Source organism: Mercenaria mercenaria, chromosome 4 (assembly GCF_021730395.1).
Source record: "Mercenaria mercenaria strain notata chromosome 4, MADL_Memer_1, whole genome shotgun sequence".
NCBI lineage: Eukaryota > Metazoa > Mollusca > Bivalvia > Venerida > Veneridae > Mercenaria > Mercenaria mercenaria.
In genome coordinates, this window is record NC_069364.1 from 69,836,925 (window position 1) to 69,853,018 (window position 16,094).

The window sequence follows — 16,094 nt, forward strand, 5'->3', positions numbered from 1 at the left end:
CCGTCTAAGAACGAATTCGTTACCTATGCCACGTGACTTCAGTTTTGCAAATCAAACTACTTGATAACGCGTTATAGATAATTTATCAAAATGGAAGATTTATGCAACACTCTGCCTGATTGGACGAGAGTGTCAATTTCTTTCACTCTCTTGATTGTGCTACGCTGAGTGAAATGTAGACAAAGCGTTTATCCTAAACGACGCTGTTCACAGTTTTAAAGCTAACTTTGGCTCAGTATATTTAGCAAGAATATTGATATATCTCAAAATGATAAGTAAGTTTAATAAATATGATAAAAGCCTGTTCAAATACCAACATATATCAAATTAAAGAAAGAGCTGAATACGGTCTGCGTATCACATGAATAAGGGTGTGATAAGAGTCTTTTATGTAGAGAAGTGCTTTTTAAAAGATTTTCCTTGTTACAATTGTCGTCTGTATATGAAAAGAGTTCTGGCTTTTGTGACTTATTCAGATTGCATATTAAAATGAGTACTTGTTTGCTTTGATATATTTGTTATAAATTATTAAACTGATTTATTATATATGAATATTTTTCTTTAGTGTGGTATGCAAATATTGAACTCAGTTGAAATCTGTTTTATTATGTATATGCTATATAATGACTGAATCTCATTACACTGAAATGAAGGTACGCTGCATACAGTTTATCTATGTGATATGACTACGGTCAAACTTTGCTTATGAAACAGAAATATTGAAATAATTACAATTGTATGTTTAGCTTGACCTTCACTTTTTTATAGGTGTGACGTCATTGTCCAAAGATTCATGAATAGCGAATATGCATTTGTTAAAGCAGGATCAGTTGGCCTATTTTAGAAATAAATAAAAATAATAAATAAAAAATCCTTTAATTGATTTTTTCTCATGTATTCTAATCAAACTTGATTTGTAGCATCTTTATTAGGCCCGCAGCCAACTTTGTTCAGCTGGGACATTTGACCCCTTTTAGGGGCTGCTAGAGCTAAAACTAGAAATGCCTTTATACAGCGTCTCATGAACAGCTTGGTGGATCTTTGTCATACTTGGTCTGGAGCATCATTATAAGGTCCTCTTCCAAATTTATTTATATAGAAACTTGGGCCCTATTAGGGACCACTCTAGCTAAAAGTAGATATGCCTTTCTTCGCATTAACCACTGAAATGTAATGGATTTTTATCAAACTCGATGTGTAACAATATCGTAATGTCTCCTGCTATTTTGTTACAAATGGGGATAGGGACCAATTTAGCTAAAAATATAAACACGTTTAATGACCTCTTCTCATGAACCGCTTCATGAATCTTCATCAAACTACTGCTGTAATTATTCGTCTAAGGATAAACGAAACAAAATTGCAACCCTACGAAACCTTTGCGAAAAATTAAAAGAGAACCATTTAAATTGTTAAAGTGCGGTGTTTAGTTTTGCAATTTGAAAAATGTTAGATGAAAGATGAATGTTAGATGAAAAATTCATAAACTTCTTTTCTTATTACAATTCGCCGACCATCATTTTTAAAGATATTTCTTGTTATTTTGTAATTCAGTTGCGCGCCAAGAAACTATAGAGTTGTGTTTTGATCAGAAGCCTTCCGATGTCATTACACTGACAGAATGATTTACAAATAACACATGCATAATGATTTGTCATCTCTAGTACTTTTTCATTTTTTTTTTATTGTATATTATATTTCAAGTCAACGTAAATTTTCTCTTTTTTATACACCATGTCACATTTTTCAGATATATGTAATATCTTACAGTATACTCTTGTGTCTCTTTGTAATTTGAGTTTACTAAAGTTAATGTTGTTGTTGTTGTCTAGTCGTATAGCGTTATACATTGTTATAACGAAAGCAATTATTTATACAAGACGTAATCCCTTTATAAAACTGAGAGCATTTTAAGGAAATAATTTGGATTATATAAACTAAATCTTCATATATAAATGTAAGGATAATGCATGATTTTCCGTAATATAATATCTGTAGCATACTGAGGTATTAGTTTGTCATGAGCCCGGTATCCGGAGTGATTCTGAAAATGTTATAACACGAAATAAACATGCGCTTTGGGCATTCTAGCATAAACGCGTAAAAACGGTCTGATTTCTGATCGAATAGGCACGAAATACGCCACTCGAGAAAGAATTGCATCTGATGTTTACTGTAATAAACACACATGCTATGTATACTTTTACTGAAAAAAGACATTCATCATTATTGCTCATATTTAATTCTTCGCAATATCTACTTTAAAAGATTGCGATTGGATTCATGGTACATTCAAAAATGCATCCACACAGTCTTGTCAGGATCCATGCTGTTCGCTAACGGTTTCTGCAATAGGCTTTGAAAGCGAACAACATTGATCCTGACTAGACTGCGCGGATCTGGATCCATGCTGGTCGCAAGTGCACTATGTTGGTTTTCTCATGGTGCGGCTCACATGCTAAATAGTTACAGTTACACCAAAGTACAGTTTTGACAAATATCACAATTTGGTAACTATAAGTGTATAAAGATTTTCTGATATAGATGTGATACAAATGCAACATTTCGTCACAAATGAAGATTTAATTTTGGCAAAACAAGTTCGAAGAAAACACTGAAGTTTTTATTACTTAATTAGAACTGCAACTAGCTTTCTTTATTCTTTCATCATCCTGGTCTCACGATTAATACAAATAGTCCTCATGAATATATATTGAATTTCCACTCCATGCACTGCTTAACGTCACTGTGATGCAGTCAAATGTTGCATACCGATAAGACGTCTGAAGTAGAAAGCCGACATCGCTCAAAGAGATCTTCGGTTTGTCAAGACAGACTGAAAGACAGCTAAATCCCCCACCGCTGTTATGGATAGTGAAAGGGTTAATGAAAATCCCTCAAGGAGTTTAGGAGACACAGAGCGGACACAAAACCGAAGGCTCAAACCTTTGACATTGAGTTGTGACCTTGACAATGACCGTGAGCTGACTCATGAGTTCTGCACATCGTCTAGATGAGGTGATCATTTGATCCAAGTTTAATGAAAATCCTTTAAGGGGTTTAGGAGATACAGGGCGGACACAAAATGTAACGGACAGACGGAAGAACGGACGGACGGATACCATTCCTATAGCCTCCACCACTCGCGGCGGGGGATTAAAAGCAAGTTACTTGTGGCCAGCCCTTAAAAATGCAAAGAACTGTATCCGTCCGTATCACTAATGTCAGGAAGAATTTTGTTTTTCGTGCCACTTGAATAGCTAGGGATTATAGGAATGGTCTGCGTCCGTCCGTCCGTGCCCGCGAAATGATGGTTAAGTGACCGCATAACGGTACTTTCTCTTTGATGTCATTCATTCCGTTCTGTTTATGTGACCTTTTTCTTTTAATGTGACTGTTAGAACAATAGAGAGAACAATGGGGGTGTCACATAAATACCGTTTCGTTAGAACTTCCGTCCTTCCGTCCGTCCGTGCGTCCTTCCGTCCGTAACAAAATCGTGTCCGGTCCATATCTACAAAACCCCTTGAAGGATTTTCATGAAACTTAGGTCAAATGATCACCTTATCAAGACAATGTGCAGAACCTATGAGTCAGCCTCGTCGATTCAAGGTCAAGGTCACAACTCAAGGTCAAAGGTTTGAGCCTGCAATTTTGTGTCCGCTCTATATCTCCTAAACCCCTTGAAGGAATTTTATAAAACTTTCGGCCAAATGATCACCTCATCAAGACGATGTGCAGAACCCATAAGTCAGCCTTGTCGGTTCAAGGTCAAGGTCACAACTCAATGTCTAAGGTTTGAGCCTGCAATTTTGTGTCCGCTCTATATCTCCTAAACCCCTTGAAGGAATTTTATAAAACTTGGGTCAAATGATCACCTCATCAAGACGATGTGCAGAACCCATGAGTCAGCCATGCCGGCTCAAGGTCAAGGTCACAATTCAAGGTCAAATGTTTGAGCCTTCCATTTTGTGTCCGCTCTATATCTCCTAAACCCCTTGAAGGAATTTTATAAAACTTCAATCAAATGATCACCTCATCAAGATGATGTGTAGAACCAAAGAGTCAGTCATGCCGGCTCAAGGTCAAGGTGACAACTTAGGGTCAAAGGTTTGAACCTTCCATTTTGTGTCCGCTCTATATCTCCTTAACCCCTTGAAGGATTTTCATCAAACTTGGGTCAAATGATCACGTGATCAAGGCGATGTGCAGAACTTATGAATCAGCCATGTCAGCTCAAGGTCAAGGTCACAACTGAAGGTCAAAGGTTTTAGCCTTCCATTTCGTGTCCGCTCTATATCTCCTAAACCCCTTGAAGGAATTTTTTAAAACTTGGGTCAAATGATTACCTCATCAGAACGATGTGCAGAAATTATGAGTCAACCATGCCAGCTCAAGGTCAAGGTCACAACTAAGGGTCGAAGGTTTGAGCCTTCCATTTGGTGTCCACTATGTATTTCCTTAACCCCTTGAAGGATTTTCATCAAACTTGGGTCAAATGATCACCTCATCAAGAACTCATGAGTCAGCCATGTCAACTCAAGGTCAAGGTCACAACTGAAGGTCAAAGGTTTCAGCTCTGTATCTCCTAAACCCCTTGAAGGATTTTCATGAAACTTTGGTCAAATGATCACCTCATCAAGACGTTGTGCAGAATTCATGAGTCAGCCATGTCAGTTCAAGGTCAAGGTCACGGCTAAAATCAAAGGTTTTACCCTTTCACTATCCATAGCAGTGGCGGGGGATTTAGCTGTCTTTCAGACTGCCTTGTTAACTTATTAATATTCCTGGCAACAAGAACAAACATTTTTTTCCGAATTCAAACGAAAATTCATCGTCAATTGAAACCTACTCCTACAGAAACTTAATAGACGTGCAGTGAATGCAATGAACTTGTATCACCAATTTGTGTATCATCTGGATATGCTGATTGAATGCTTATTCACATGCGACTTCTTTATAGGAGCTGACGTGATAACGGTGTTTAATCGTCTGTAAAGATGAAGCCAGAAAAGTTATCTTGAGACCGATTTGTTTAGTTGAATTAGCTCTCAAGGGTAATACCTTACATAAAATATATTGGTACTTTGTATACAAATTGTCCATGCAACATGTCTAAGACATAACTGACACGGTGTTTTTCATAAATACTGTGTTTTAATAAAAATATAATTATGTCATTAAAATAACATAGATAGTCAAATGTGTTACTACAAAACAGTTAAAAATAAGGATAACCATCCAATAGAAGGGCTGATGGCCCCTTTGATCAAATCTTTCAACACTCAACAGTGCATGCATACCTGAATGAATGACAGAATACTTTGACAAAGTAAATAACTAGACAACGCCGCCAAAGCAAACATGTAAGATGAACGTGGAACGGTCTTTGACAAAACCATCACTGGTGACCAAAACTCGTTCGTAATATCCAGTATGCCATAAAGTCACCTAAAATTGCAGGTATAGGGATTTACAATCAGTTATCTTTTCATCAAGACATAATTGAACAGGAGCAGCCAGCATTGTATGCAAACTGGTGTACGTCACACTATATAAAGTACAACAACACACGCCATCGGCAATTTAAATTGCAATGGTAGCACATAAGGAACAAGGACAGGCTTTTCATTTTTTCATATTTTGTAACCCTTTATATGTGCCATCATTGGCATGATTTATTATAAATGTAAAGACCTTTACCGTTTTCATTCATACATCATATATCATAAAGGTCTTTAAAATGTAGCATTTATAGAATCCATACACTCAATGTTGCCCCGACATAGAAATATTCATATTTTTTTCTTTTGACGGCCTTAAAAGGATACAGTTTGAAGGGTGATATTACTGAGGAAAAATTAAAATCCTTTCAATTTAAATCGTTGTACATTTTCTTGATAAACTCGGTTAGAACAGATGTATGATGTCTTACTTTGACGATGTGGTCGAACAATTTTCATACTTTTGCTAACCTGACTTAACATTTGCCCGGATAACCACTAAGTCATATTCCACTTTCTCTTTTTTATTTTTCTCTTTTTTTACCACGGTCAATGTTTTGTTGTTAGAATTTGATGGTTACATTGAATTTTTTTATTTGATGATTTTTCATATTTTCTTTTTTTTTTTCTCCTGACCTTACTCGGTTTTTCCACGAACAAGAAAACATATTTTGGGTTTGATTTCATATGTTTTCGTGACTTCACGTGTAGTCATAAGCGACTACAACAACAAGATTTAATTCGACAAAACGGCATTTTTCTGTTTCCTTTGATTAATGTAATAAAACAGAATAAATTAACTATGAATCTATTTCTTACAAAATACATGAGCATCCCTTTTGCTGATGTTATTGCAGCATAGGTAATTAACATTTGAATAAAGAAATTATCAAATGTGTAATATTTTACACAAGTTATGATAACACTATACATTTCTCTAGTACACGACAAATGCTGCTACATTAAGGTAGTTCTGCACGTTCGTGAGAATTTTTGTTCTATAATGTAGAAACTGATTGAACCTGGATTGTTTACAACTTCAGAAAAAAACACTTAGAAAAAATAAAAAAAGAACCGTGTGCTTGATTTATTTGCGAGACTGATTTGAAAATAAACTGGTCCTGACGAAGAATGGAAGCGTGTGGGAATGCCACAATTTTAATTACAATTAATCAAATAGAAACTTTTCTACAATGTAGATTTAAATTAAACTTCTCACAGTTGTAAATACACACATTGTCTATAATATGGTGAACTGAAATGTAAAGGTGCTTGTGTTGTTTTCCCATAATTAAAGAGATTTGCAGATTTTAAGCTGATATAAGGACATTATATGGAATTCTTTAAAAAGATAGCAACGCTGCAGTGTAAATAAATTCAAAAATTCATTAAGCAATATTCGCTGTCATATGCTGGGTCAAGGGCATTTTCTGTTTTGTTTTATTGTTGTTGTTTTTTTTTTAAATCGTTATGCCATCACTTCCCATGTTTCAAGCCGACAGAACTACCTTAAAGTGAAATTTATATTTACTTTCATTTCTTAATGTTATGTATCCCCAACCTTAAGAACAAGTAAACATTTTACCTAGCAATGCTTAGTTTAATTCATGTAACGATTTTACGCTTAAGTAGTTTTCTCGTATTCAACAGTTGTAGTTGCAATTAATAATTAAGAGAAGATTTTAATGAGATTTCAATGCAAACCTTGTTCTTGCAACACTTTTCCAGTAGTATTTAATTTAAGGCGCATTACAGGGATATTTCATCGTTGAAAATGATGTTTAACAAAATAGCCTTGCTTACTAATTGACACAAGTACAAAGATTATCTTCAAATACTGTAGTATGTATCTGATGATAATTAGACGACTTGAAATCATTAGCCTCTACTGCCTAGTGGTTATGTTTAAGATTCTGCACTTAGCAATTTCAATCGTTTTCCATTCCTGGGTTCAAACCCTAATATTTACATTCGCCCTACTCTTTCCCATTAAAAATTATGACGTTCATTTCGTATGAACAGCAAAAGGAAAGGTGCTAAAGTTACGTCAACGCTGCTTAGTGATAACGGGCCGCTGCTTTGACGACGTCCGCGTATAGTCAGGGAGAATGTTCCTTAGATGACGTCGCAGTTCTTCCGTCCAGTGAACAGAATGGCCGGGAAGCTGATTTTAATGTGAAATGCAACAAAATGTGTGCAACTTATAATTCAATCTTGCTTACAAATGGAAAGGAAATATAATGTAAATATAAGAAATGAAAATTGCTTTCCGGTGTTCAGGCGAAATGAACGAAAGAATAGGATCGGCAAATTAAACATGAATCGCTCATATTCTGTCGTTCATTTCGCATGAACACCGAAAAAATATTTCTTAAAGAGAGTCACTTTTTAATTTTTGTATTTTTCTTTATTTTCCCTTTATACACTATTTTGCTTGATATGATGCGGAAATCTGTTAACAAATCTTTATAGGTCTAAAGAAAAGTAAGAACTTGAACATGTTAGGAAGAAAAAAAAAACAAATTTATTATTTTATTGTAATTTATCCAGAAATCTAATACTTTTGAACATCTAAAGATTAATCTTCTGATATTGTACTTAAAATAATATGGCATGCATATAGCACATGCATGTTTTTGGAATAATTTTGTTTATTAGATATCTTCATAAAAATATGTTTCGAGTAGTTTTGCCGTAAGGCGTAAATGTATATCTATAGAATAATAGATGAGAAAGTTTATCTGGCGAGGTGGGGGAGGTTATCGGGTGAACCGAAGGCGAACCTGATACCGTCCGGAGCCGAGCCAGATAAACTTTCTCCATCTTAGGCACTAACCTATTATTCTATTTATCTTGTCATTACTTCATTTTCCGATATTTGGCAATTTATTTTATAAAAATAATTGTGCGACAACCGTTTCAATGACGTCATATTCGTACTGACGTCACTTATATAATGACGTAACCACCGACAAAATCGCAATAGATATCTAACTTCTTCGTTTTTGAATAAAAACTCATTATTTGACCACTCATTTTCTTAGTTCGGACATTTCCAACACAATGGTGATGGTTTCAATGCAAAATTTCTTATGACAACAATATCGATCATAAGGTCACATGATCAACTGACCGTATATCACTGGTCACGTGTCAACTGACGGTATATCAAGAAAGATACACGGCACCCTGATATCGGGTCGAAAATACTGCAAGTGACAGGATAAGTTTTATTGTAGGGATAACGCATGAATTTTTTTTCGTGTTATAACGTCTGCAGAATTCCAAGGGATTGGTTGGTGCCTGAGCATAAAAAGCGAAAAAACGAATAAATGAATACATTATCCCTCAACGTCATCAAATTTACAGGAAATGCGCGGGAATATCCGAGTTGTTCTATCACGTTGACGTCATTTCCTTTTGAATTATCCGGTTTTGGGCCGTAATACGTTTGTGCATTACCATGGAACGCGCATATATAAAAAGGTGTTATAATAACATGCGAGCGCGAGAATCTCTCTGTTAACACACGATTTCTCTCCTGTTAAAACACCCCAAAAAGTGACAAGAACAGCAGTTTCATGCTAGAATACCGCAACAAAGAATAATGTTGATTTATTTTTATCAGACTGTATAGACTGCATTACTAGGTATATGATTTGTCTGGAGATAATCAGAGCTTGAATAAGATTTCAATTTGAACTGTCTTACATGTTTTCCCCTTGAAATACGAAAATGTATGAAATGAGTATTTCTACAATAGGAAATACATAATGTTGTATAGAGACATACCATAAAACCTTTTTCCTCAAGGGTAACAACCTGCTTAAAGAGTGAAAATGCTGAATGAACACGGTTTGGCAATCCCTAACTATATTCATTGATTTGATTGAAAACAAAATCAAAACTGGAAGCGTAATGTATCAATGATGCTTGCAATGATACTTACTTACAGGATAGCACAGTCATGTATTTAACAGTCCTTATACAATTTTCTTTAAATTTTCGTATTTCTGTTCCATGCTTTGACGCATACATATAAGAACATTGTTTTGACTCATACACATAAACTTTTTTATTTTTTTAAAAAGACATTTTAATCATTTTTTCCGATTGTGCACTTTCATACAGTTACCCACGTACGCACGCACACACACACACGCACGCACGCATATATTTACATAACATCTTTGCATTTTTTGTTCCAATGCCAAACATGTACCCTGACAAAAGAATGTTTCCAGTAGAAATTCAAAGAACACTTATGCATTCAAAACATCAAAATTGTGTTGAACTTTTTCCGATATCCTCAAGATGATGAACACAACATATACTTTTTTCTACCAAGTATTTGAAATCAAGAAACAGGTGAATCAAACTTTAGTGAAATCTTACCTTCCTGCTAAGAAAGTTATACACGCTTGCAAACAACGTCCCTGATTTCTGCATTACAACGTTTTGTAGAAGTCACGTCGCCTTTATGGTCAGCTATATTCCGTTGAATTCAATTTACTAATGTGACTCTCAAGCATTTACCGTAAATGACTTTCCGTAAAGATCTATTTATTTTTGTAGAAACAGGGGTACAAGACAGTAAGATGTGTTTATGTGATAGATATATGATACTTGTCTCCGTCAGATGCAGTAAGAGAAGAAAAAGGGTCGGTACCTATTCGAATTTTACTGAAAAAGCCAAAACGAGATTATTTAATATACGGTACTATTCTCGAAATAATACAAACAAACAGATTAATCGGAGTAGCTCTTTTGACGTTTAGTGATAAACAAAATGACTTGCCAATCAAAGGTCAAAACTATTGCCAAAAGTCCTTTATTGCATGTCATCAGAAATAGATTTACGTATTTTCTTAATTCAGGCAGCATGTAGTGTTGAACTGTTGACCGCTGTGAACCGGCGATTTAGATAAGATGTCATGTAATGCAGAATGCAAAATTATGGCAACGGTACGATATGAATATATTATTTATATCTTAAGTTTAATCCATGATTGACACATGTTTCAAAAATATAGTAATCTCATATATTGTTTTATAATTCCATTTCCATTTTTCCGAGTTTCTTGAATAAAGTATATTTATTAAGTGAGATGTTATTGCAGTACTTTCAGGATCTCAGTCCTAAAAAGCTTAATTTCCAGCTGTGTAATTACTTTAAAAACCAATGGAATATTCTAGCTTCTGTACTCGCCAAAGTATTTTTCTTAAAATATAAAAGATTTAATTTTATCACAATCATATCTCACAACTTTTAGCCATTTAAGTTTTAGTCCCATTTTGATATCATGTTATTTCCAATTGAAGGTTACAATGTATGAATATCCTTCACTGTTCCGTTAAAAGAAAATAAAGTTATTTCACTGCGTTGAACGTTGCTAAGAATTCCATGATTGTTTGTCTGTGGAGGAAGCCAATAAAGAGCGTCAGTAACAGCAGATTAATTCTGGACAATTCCAATATTCTCATTCATTTGTGCCATTTTTATAAAAAAAAAAAAATTAACAACGCATTTTCAATCACTCGATATAAGTTAAAGATGGGCATATTTTACTAAAATATTTTATCTTTAGATATCTACTTCCAATGTATAAAATCCTCATCAATTGTATTTTGCCTTATATGGTGCCTGCTTTTTAATTTTGTCTTTTGACTGTTCCTGTGATACGCAGGCTCCATAACCTCAGATCCTCTTCCTAAATTCCAGTTTGTTTAGTTCTGCCCATTGTTTTCTCGTTTGGGGCAAGCCCTTTACTTTATCTGGGGACCAAACGCCGCTCTTCGTGGAATACATGCCTCAACACGTGTATCATTGAATGTTCCATGTTTACCGCCGTTTGGATACATGCGGATGTCTCTTAATTGTTTTTTGTACTTATAGCATGTGTAAATGTTGAGTTCTGCTCAACCCGGGGCTAGAGGGCGTGGACGGTAGCATGCATTTCCACTACCGTCCATTAACAGGCTCAATCAAACCGAGCCTGCAACATTTTCGTTTTTGTCGTGTTGAGCGACCTATCAAGTTTCCACTTTCTCTATTTTATTAAATATATGAATTTTGTTTGCATTTAGAGCTACATTCATGAAAAAATGTCATATGCATCAACAGTTGATTAGATTTTTGATCGTAGAACACATTTATACTGTGTTTATCTAATAACGTATACAGTATGTATTATTTTCAACCTTATGAATTGTACTGTTTAATACATATAAACTTGTGAATTCTATGTTTACATAAACTATATTAAATTTGGATATAATTACCTCTAAATGAAATATCCTTAGCGTGCGAACTACAAATCGTTGAAAATTAGCTTAAGTGTGTTTTATGCAATTTGATTTGTTGAAATTGCAGTATATATGATTGATTTGATATTTAGCTTGAAAGTGTTTAGACTGTAAAAAGAATCAGGGGAAAACCATGTTCCAAAACACAGCCTCCAGAAATCGCAACTCACAGTTCATGTACGTGTACAAGACTAATACATACCAACACTCACACATGTATTCAAAAACACAGATAAAACACAAAGTAAACACATTATGAGGAAATGAACGATACAGACACAACGGGACTCCGGAACTGGAACAGTCAATTGCAAAAACACCACTGGGGAGCTTAAACCGGTTTATTGGGCCAGACAGCTAAATGGGTAATGGTGCATGGCTGTGAAGAAAGATGTCTGTTATTCACTTAGCGACATTCATCACATTAATTCACACTTGATATTATCTGTTGAATTCAGTATGCACACTATTCTTCAAGATCTTAGAAACTGTCGCTTGTATTGAAATTCGTATCTCTTAATTAATATCATTGTTGTACTGAGTAACATAGTTTTGTTGTTTAATGTTAATGAAAACTTTTCAAAACCAAACTGCGATCTTATACAAGTGAAAAAAAAACAACTCAACACTGCATTGTCTTAGAACGTTCCTTTTATGTCTAACGGAAATTCATTAAAATCAAATTAGAAAAAAAATAATATTAGCAATTTTCATTAAAGTAAAAGCTATTAATTCAATTTTGAAGATTTTAAGGTAAATCTCAGTCAAAAGATATACGCGTTCGTTTTAATTCCGGTCTAAAGACTCCAGCATCTAATAGCTGCTTTTGGTTACACTTTTCAAACTGACACAAAAATTAGCGGTATTGTCTGATCATATATGTATGCAAAGACGGGAAGTACGGATGTATGTAACTGATGTAACGCGCGACAACCATCCACATCCTATTACAAGTATATAAAATATTGCATTTCAAACAGAGCAATGTTTTTCCGTAACTATGAATAGATTTGCTGTTATACCACGTGCTGTTTATCAGCTTTTTCAAAGTGTTTGTTACAGAAACTAGTAAAGTGGTGTTGTCCCCCTTGCACTTTGAACGCATTTTGTACTGAAAAAAGCGTGAATTTCGTTTTTGGATTTGTCACATTTGCTTGGCCATTTCAATCCTCTTCAGCAATGGGACACCATAGACGTTTACCGAATTTATCCCACCCGCCCATGCCCATATTTGCTGATATTGCTTATGACTTTGTGAATCAGAAATCTTTGCTGCTTCTGTTTATCTGTTTTTCAGGTTCCTGAATAGTAAATCTGTTTCAGCTCATAAAATACGCCATGAGGGAACAGGACACTAGTAGAAAGTTGTATTCCAACAAACAACACACAGCTATGAGTGACTGATGAATAATTTTGTTATGTAATAAAGTCTACGATCATTCTTTAGGAGGATGTTTCAAAATAATGACATGGATTTTGTGAGATTATTGCTGATGAGAACTATTGAATAAGTGAAATGAAATTCTATAGGATCAGACTCTTAGTGTTAGCGCTGTTAGTAAATGTTGTTAGTAAATGTTCTATTGAATGCCAGAAACTCAAACTGATTTGTATACTGTTTCCTATACTCTAGCCCACCCGCTTAGCTCAGTAGGTAAGAGCGTTGGTCTACGGATCGCGGGGTCGTGGGTTCTCCGTGAGTATTTGATAAACGACATTGTGTCTGAAATCATTAGACCACCACCTCTGATTCATGTGGGGAAGTTGGCAGTTACTTGCGGAGAACAGGTTTGTACTAGTACAGAATCCAGGAACACTGGTTAGGTTAACTGCCCGCCGTTACATGACTGAAATACTGTTGAAAAACGGCGTTAAACCAAAACAAACAAACAAACGTTTTTTCTCACGTTTCTTATGGAGCATTTTTTCAAGTATGATTTATTGAACATTCCTCGTAAAGCAAACTGTAGAAATAAGTCTTGGTATATTAGTGTCAAGCAGAAAGACTGCATTTTGTAGTCTGCAATATTGATGATATCATAAGAATAAATGTATTTATGATATACTTGTATAAACGCTGTCAAAAGTTCGGTTTATATTTCACTATAGTAGATATGAACAGGCAGAACAAAAATTCATAATGTACCATTTTTATTGTATGTTGCCGCACTATATCGTTAATATGCATGACCTGACTCTATTAATTATTGGGTTTGTTACTGACCCTCTACGGAAATATGTAGGGTCAGTATGCTGAATAGAGGGCGAGGCGAAGTCAGTATGCTCGGCTTCGCCGCGCCCTCTATAAATCATACTGACCCTACATGTTTCCGTAGAGGGTCAGTAACAAACCCAATGATTAATTTGTTTTATCGACCACTTAATTACTTCAGCAGTAATCTATATGAAATTTACAAAATTTCTTGTAATTACTTTTACTTTATCGTCATTTTAACATTGAAAATGCAAATTTCCGCCATTTTGAATTACAACTCTTATGTAGGGTCACCTACTGACCCTCTATAGAAATATAGAGGGCAATCACGTGACACTACTTAACCAGTGAAAGGGCTAGAATCTGGTGGGAGGTAAAACAAAATTCTATAAATAGCGCACATAAAACTTCCAATAAGTTCCATTTTTAAAACATCGATAAACTTTGAAGATTTCTTTCAATAACAAAACAACAAACAAACAGTTGGGTGATATAATAAAAGGGTCATTTATAACAGTAGCTCGATCTGGGATTTTGTATTCGACTGTCGTGGATTTTGCAAGGTCGGAACACATCCGGCGCTTGCGGCCCTCGTGAGATCCAAGTTGAAAAAAATGATTTATGAAATAATTTCGTTTTTCAGACAAAATTCTGATTTGCAAAGACATATAAATGAATGTGCGTTCATAGCTATGCTAGAAAACGGCTAATATTTAACATGAGAATCATTAATTGACAAAATGTCAAAATCTTGCCTCACTCTATTAAATACACTGTCTGATCCAAACTGTTTGTTTGTTTGTTTGTTTTGGTGATCCAAACTGTAACAGGGTTAATTGAGGTCAGACATGCTATCAATTGCTTCTGTCTGATAACATTCGTTTGTATGTGTTATATTACTTGCCTGCAAACCAAACGTATTGTACATACAGCTCAAAAACGTATTTCCGTATATTCTGCTATTATCTTGCTTGGTTGCTTCTATGCTTCCAAAAGTACTTATAATACGATTTTATTGTAATCGCAATCTGTAAGTGCCGTAAAGAAACATACCAAATATCTGCTTTTCGCGACTGGGTAAAACAAAGGTTACAAAAAGGGGGGATACTTCGAAGGTTTGTAATGAAAATGATTGTGATAAAACGTAGCACTTAAGAAATCCAAACTAAATGACAGAACTTTTTGCACGACCCTCGTAAAAGGTTTAAATATTCCCAAAAGCAGGGAGATGTGGTACCAGTCAAGTTGGTTTAACATCTTGTCGCAATTGCTACAGACTGGTGTGTGTTTGTGTGTCGTTGTGTGACAGTTTGTGTGCTCTGGATGATTTCTGGAAATGTTTATTATTATTCTTATCCTGTTGCAGTTTTTTTTGTGTTAGTGAGATTGTGGGTTTTGGTGTCTGCTTTAGGAAGGTCAAATTCATTTATGCATTTCTCATCCTTTTCAACTCTTATTACTCTGAGCTTGAACGTGAATATCTGCCTTTGCACATAAACAGTTTATTGATTCATTTCTGCAATATAGTAGAGTATTTACAATCATGATTGATAACGGCATTGAATCGAATAATAAATATCTGCAAATATATGTGTTTTACACATGGCTGCAAGAAAACAGCCAATACAGATAAATATCCATATAAATAATAACGGAGTATTTATCATGAGACTAGTTAATAAATACAGATAGCTCTGTAGGATGCTGTCATATACTAGAAAAAATTTCAACATACCTCTAAGTAATACTGATTATTCACTTGTAATTATTTCTTGCTTATATTCCTTTGTTAGTAACTAAATAAACTTATTTCTATACAAATAGGTCGCAAATACAGAAAACAAGAGAAAAACAATCTTTAATAGATAGAAAATAACAAATAGGAATAGTCCATATTCATCAATATTTTTATGTCTAAATACTTAGAGGGTTATATTGTATGAAAATCAGCAATCATTACAAAATATTTTGATACACGTTCTTTATATTAATATACAGTCTACCGGGTAACAAAAGAACAGTAATCACATTGACATCTGATCAGTGGACGTCTGGTATTTGATTTTGAA

The 16,094-nt window shown here is 34.7% G+C and overlaps 1 protein-coding gene across 1 annotated transcript in view; it reads right to left on the reverse strand.

The window, feature by feature from the left end:
* Positions 1 to 10,864, reverse strand: part of LOC123553485 (potassium voltage-gated channel subfamily H member 7-like) — an 84,822-nt gene extending 73,958 nt beyond the window's left edge. The window contains exon 1 of the mRNA XM_045343186.2: positions 9,900 to 10,864. Coding sequence (XP_045199121.2) covers positions 9,900 to 9,953 — 54 coding nt within the window. The 5' untranslated portion in view covers positions 9,954 to 10,864. The remainder of the gene's footprint in view (positions 1 to 9,899) is intronic.
* Positions 10,865 to 16,094: the final 5,230 nt, after the last annotated feature.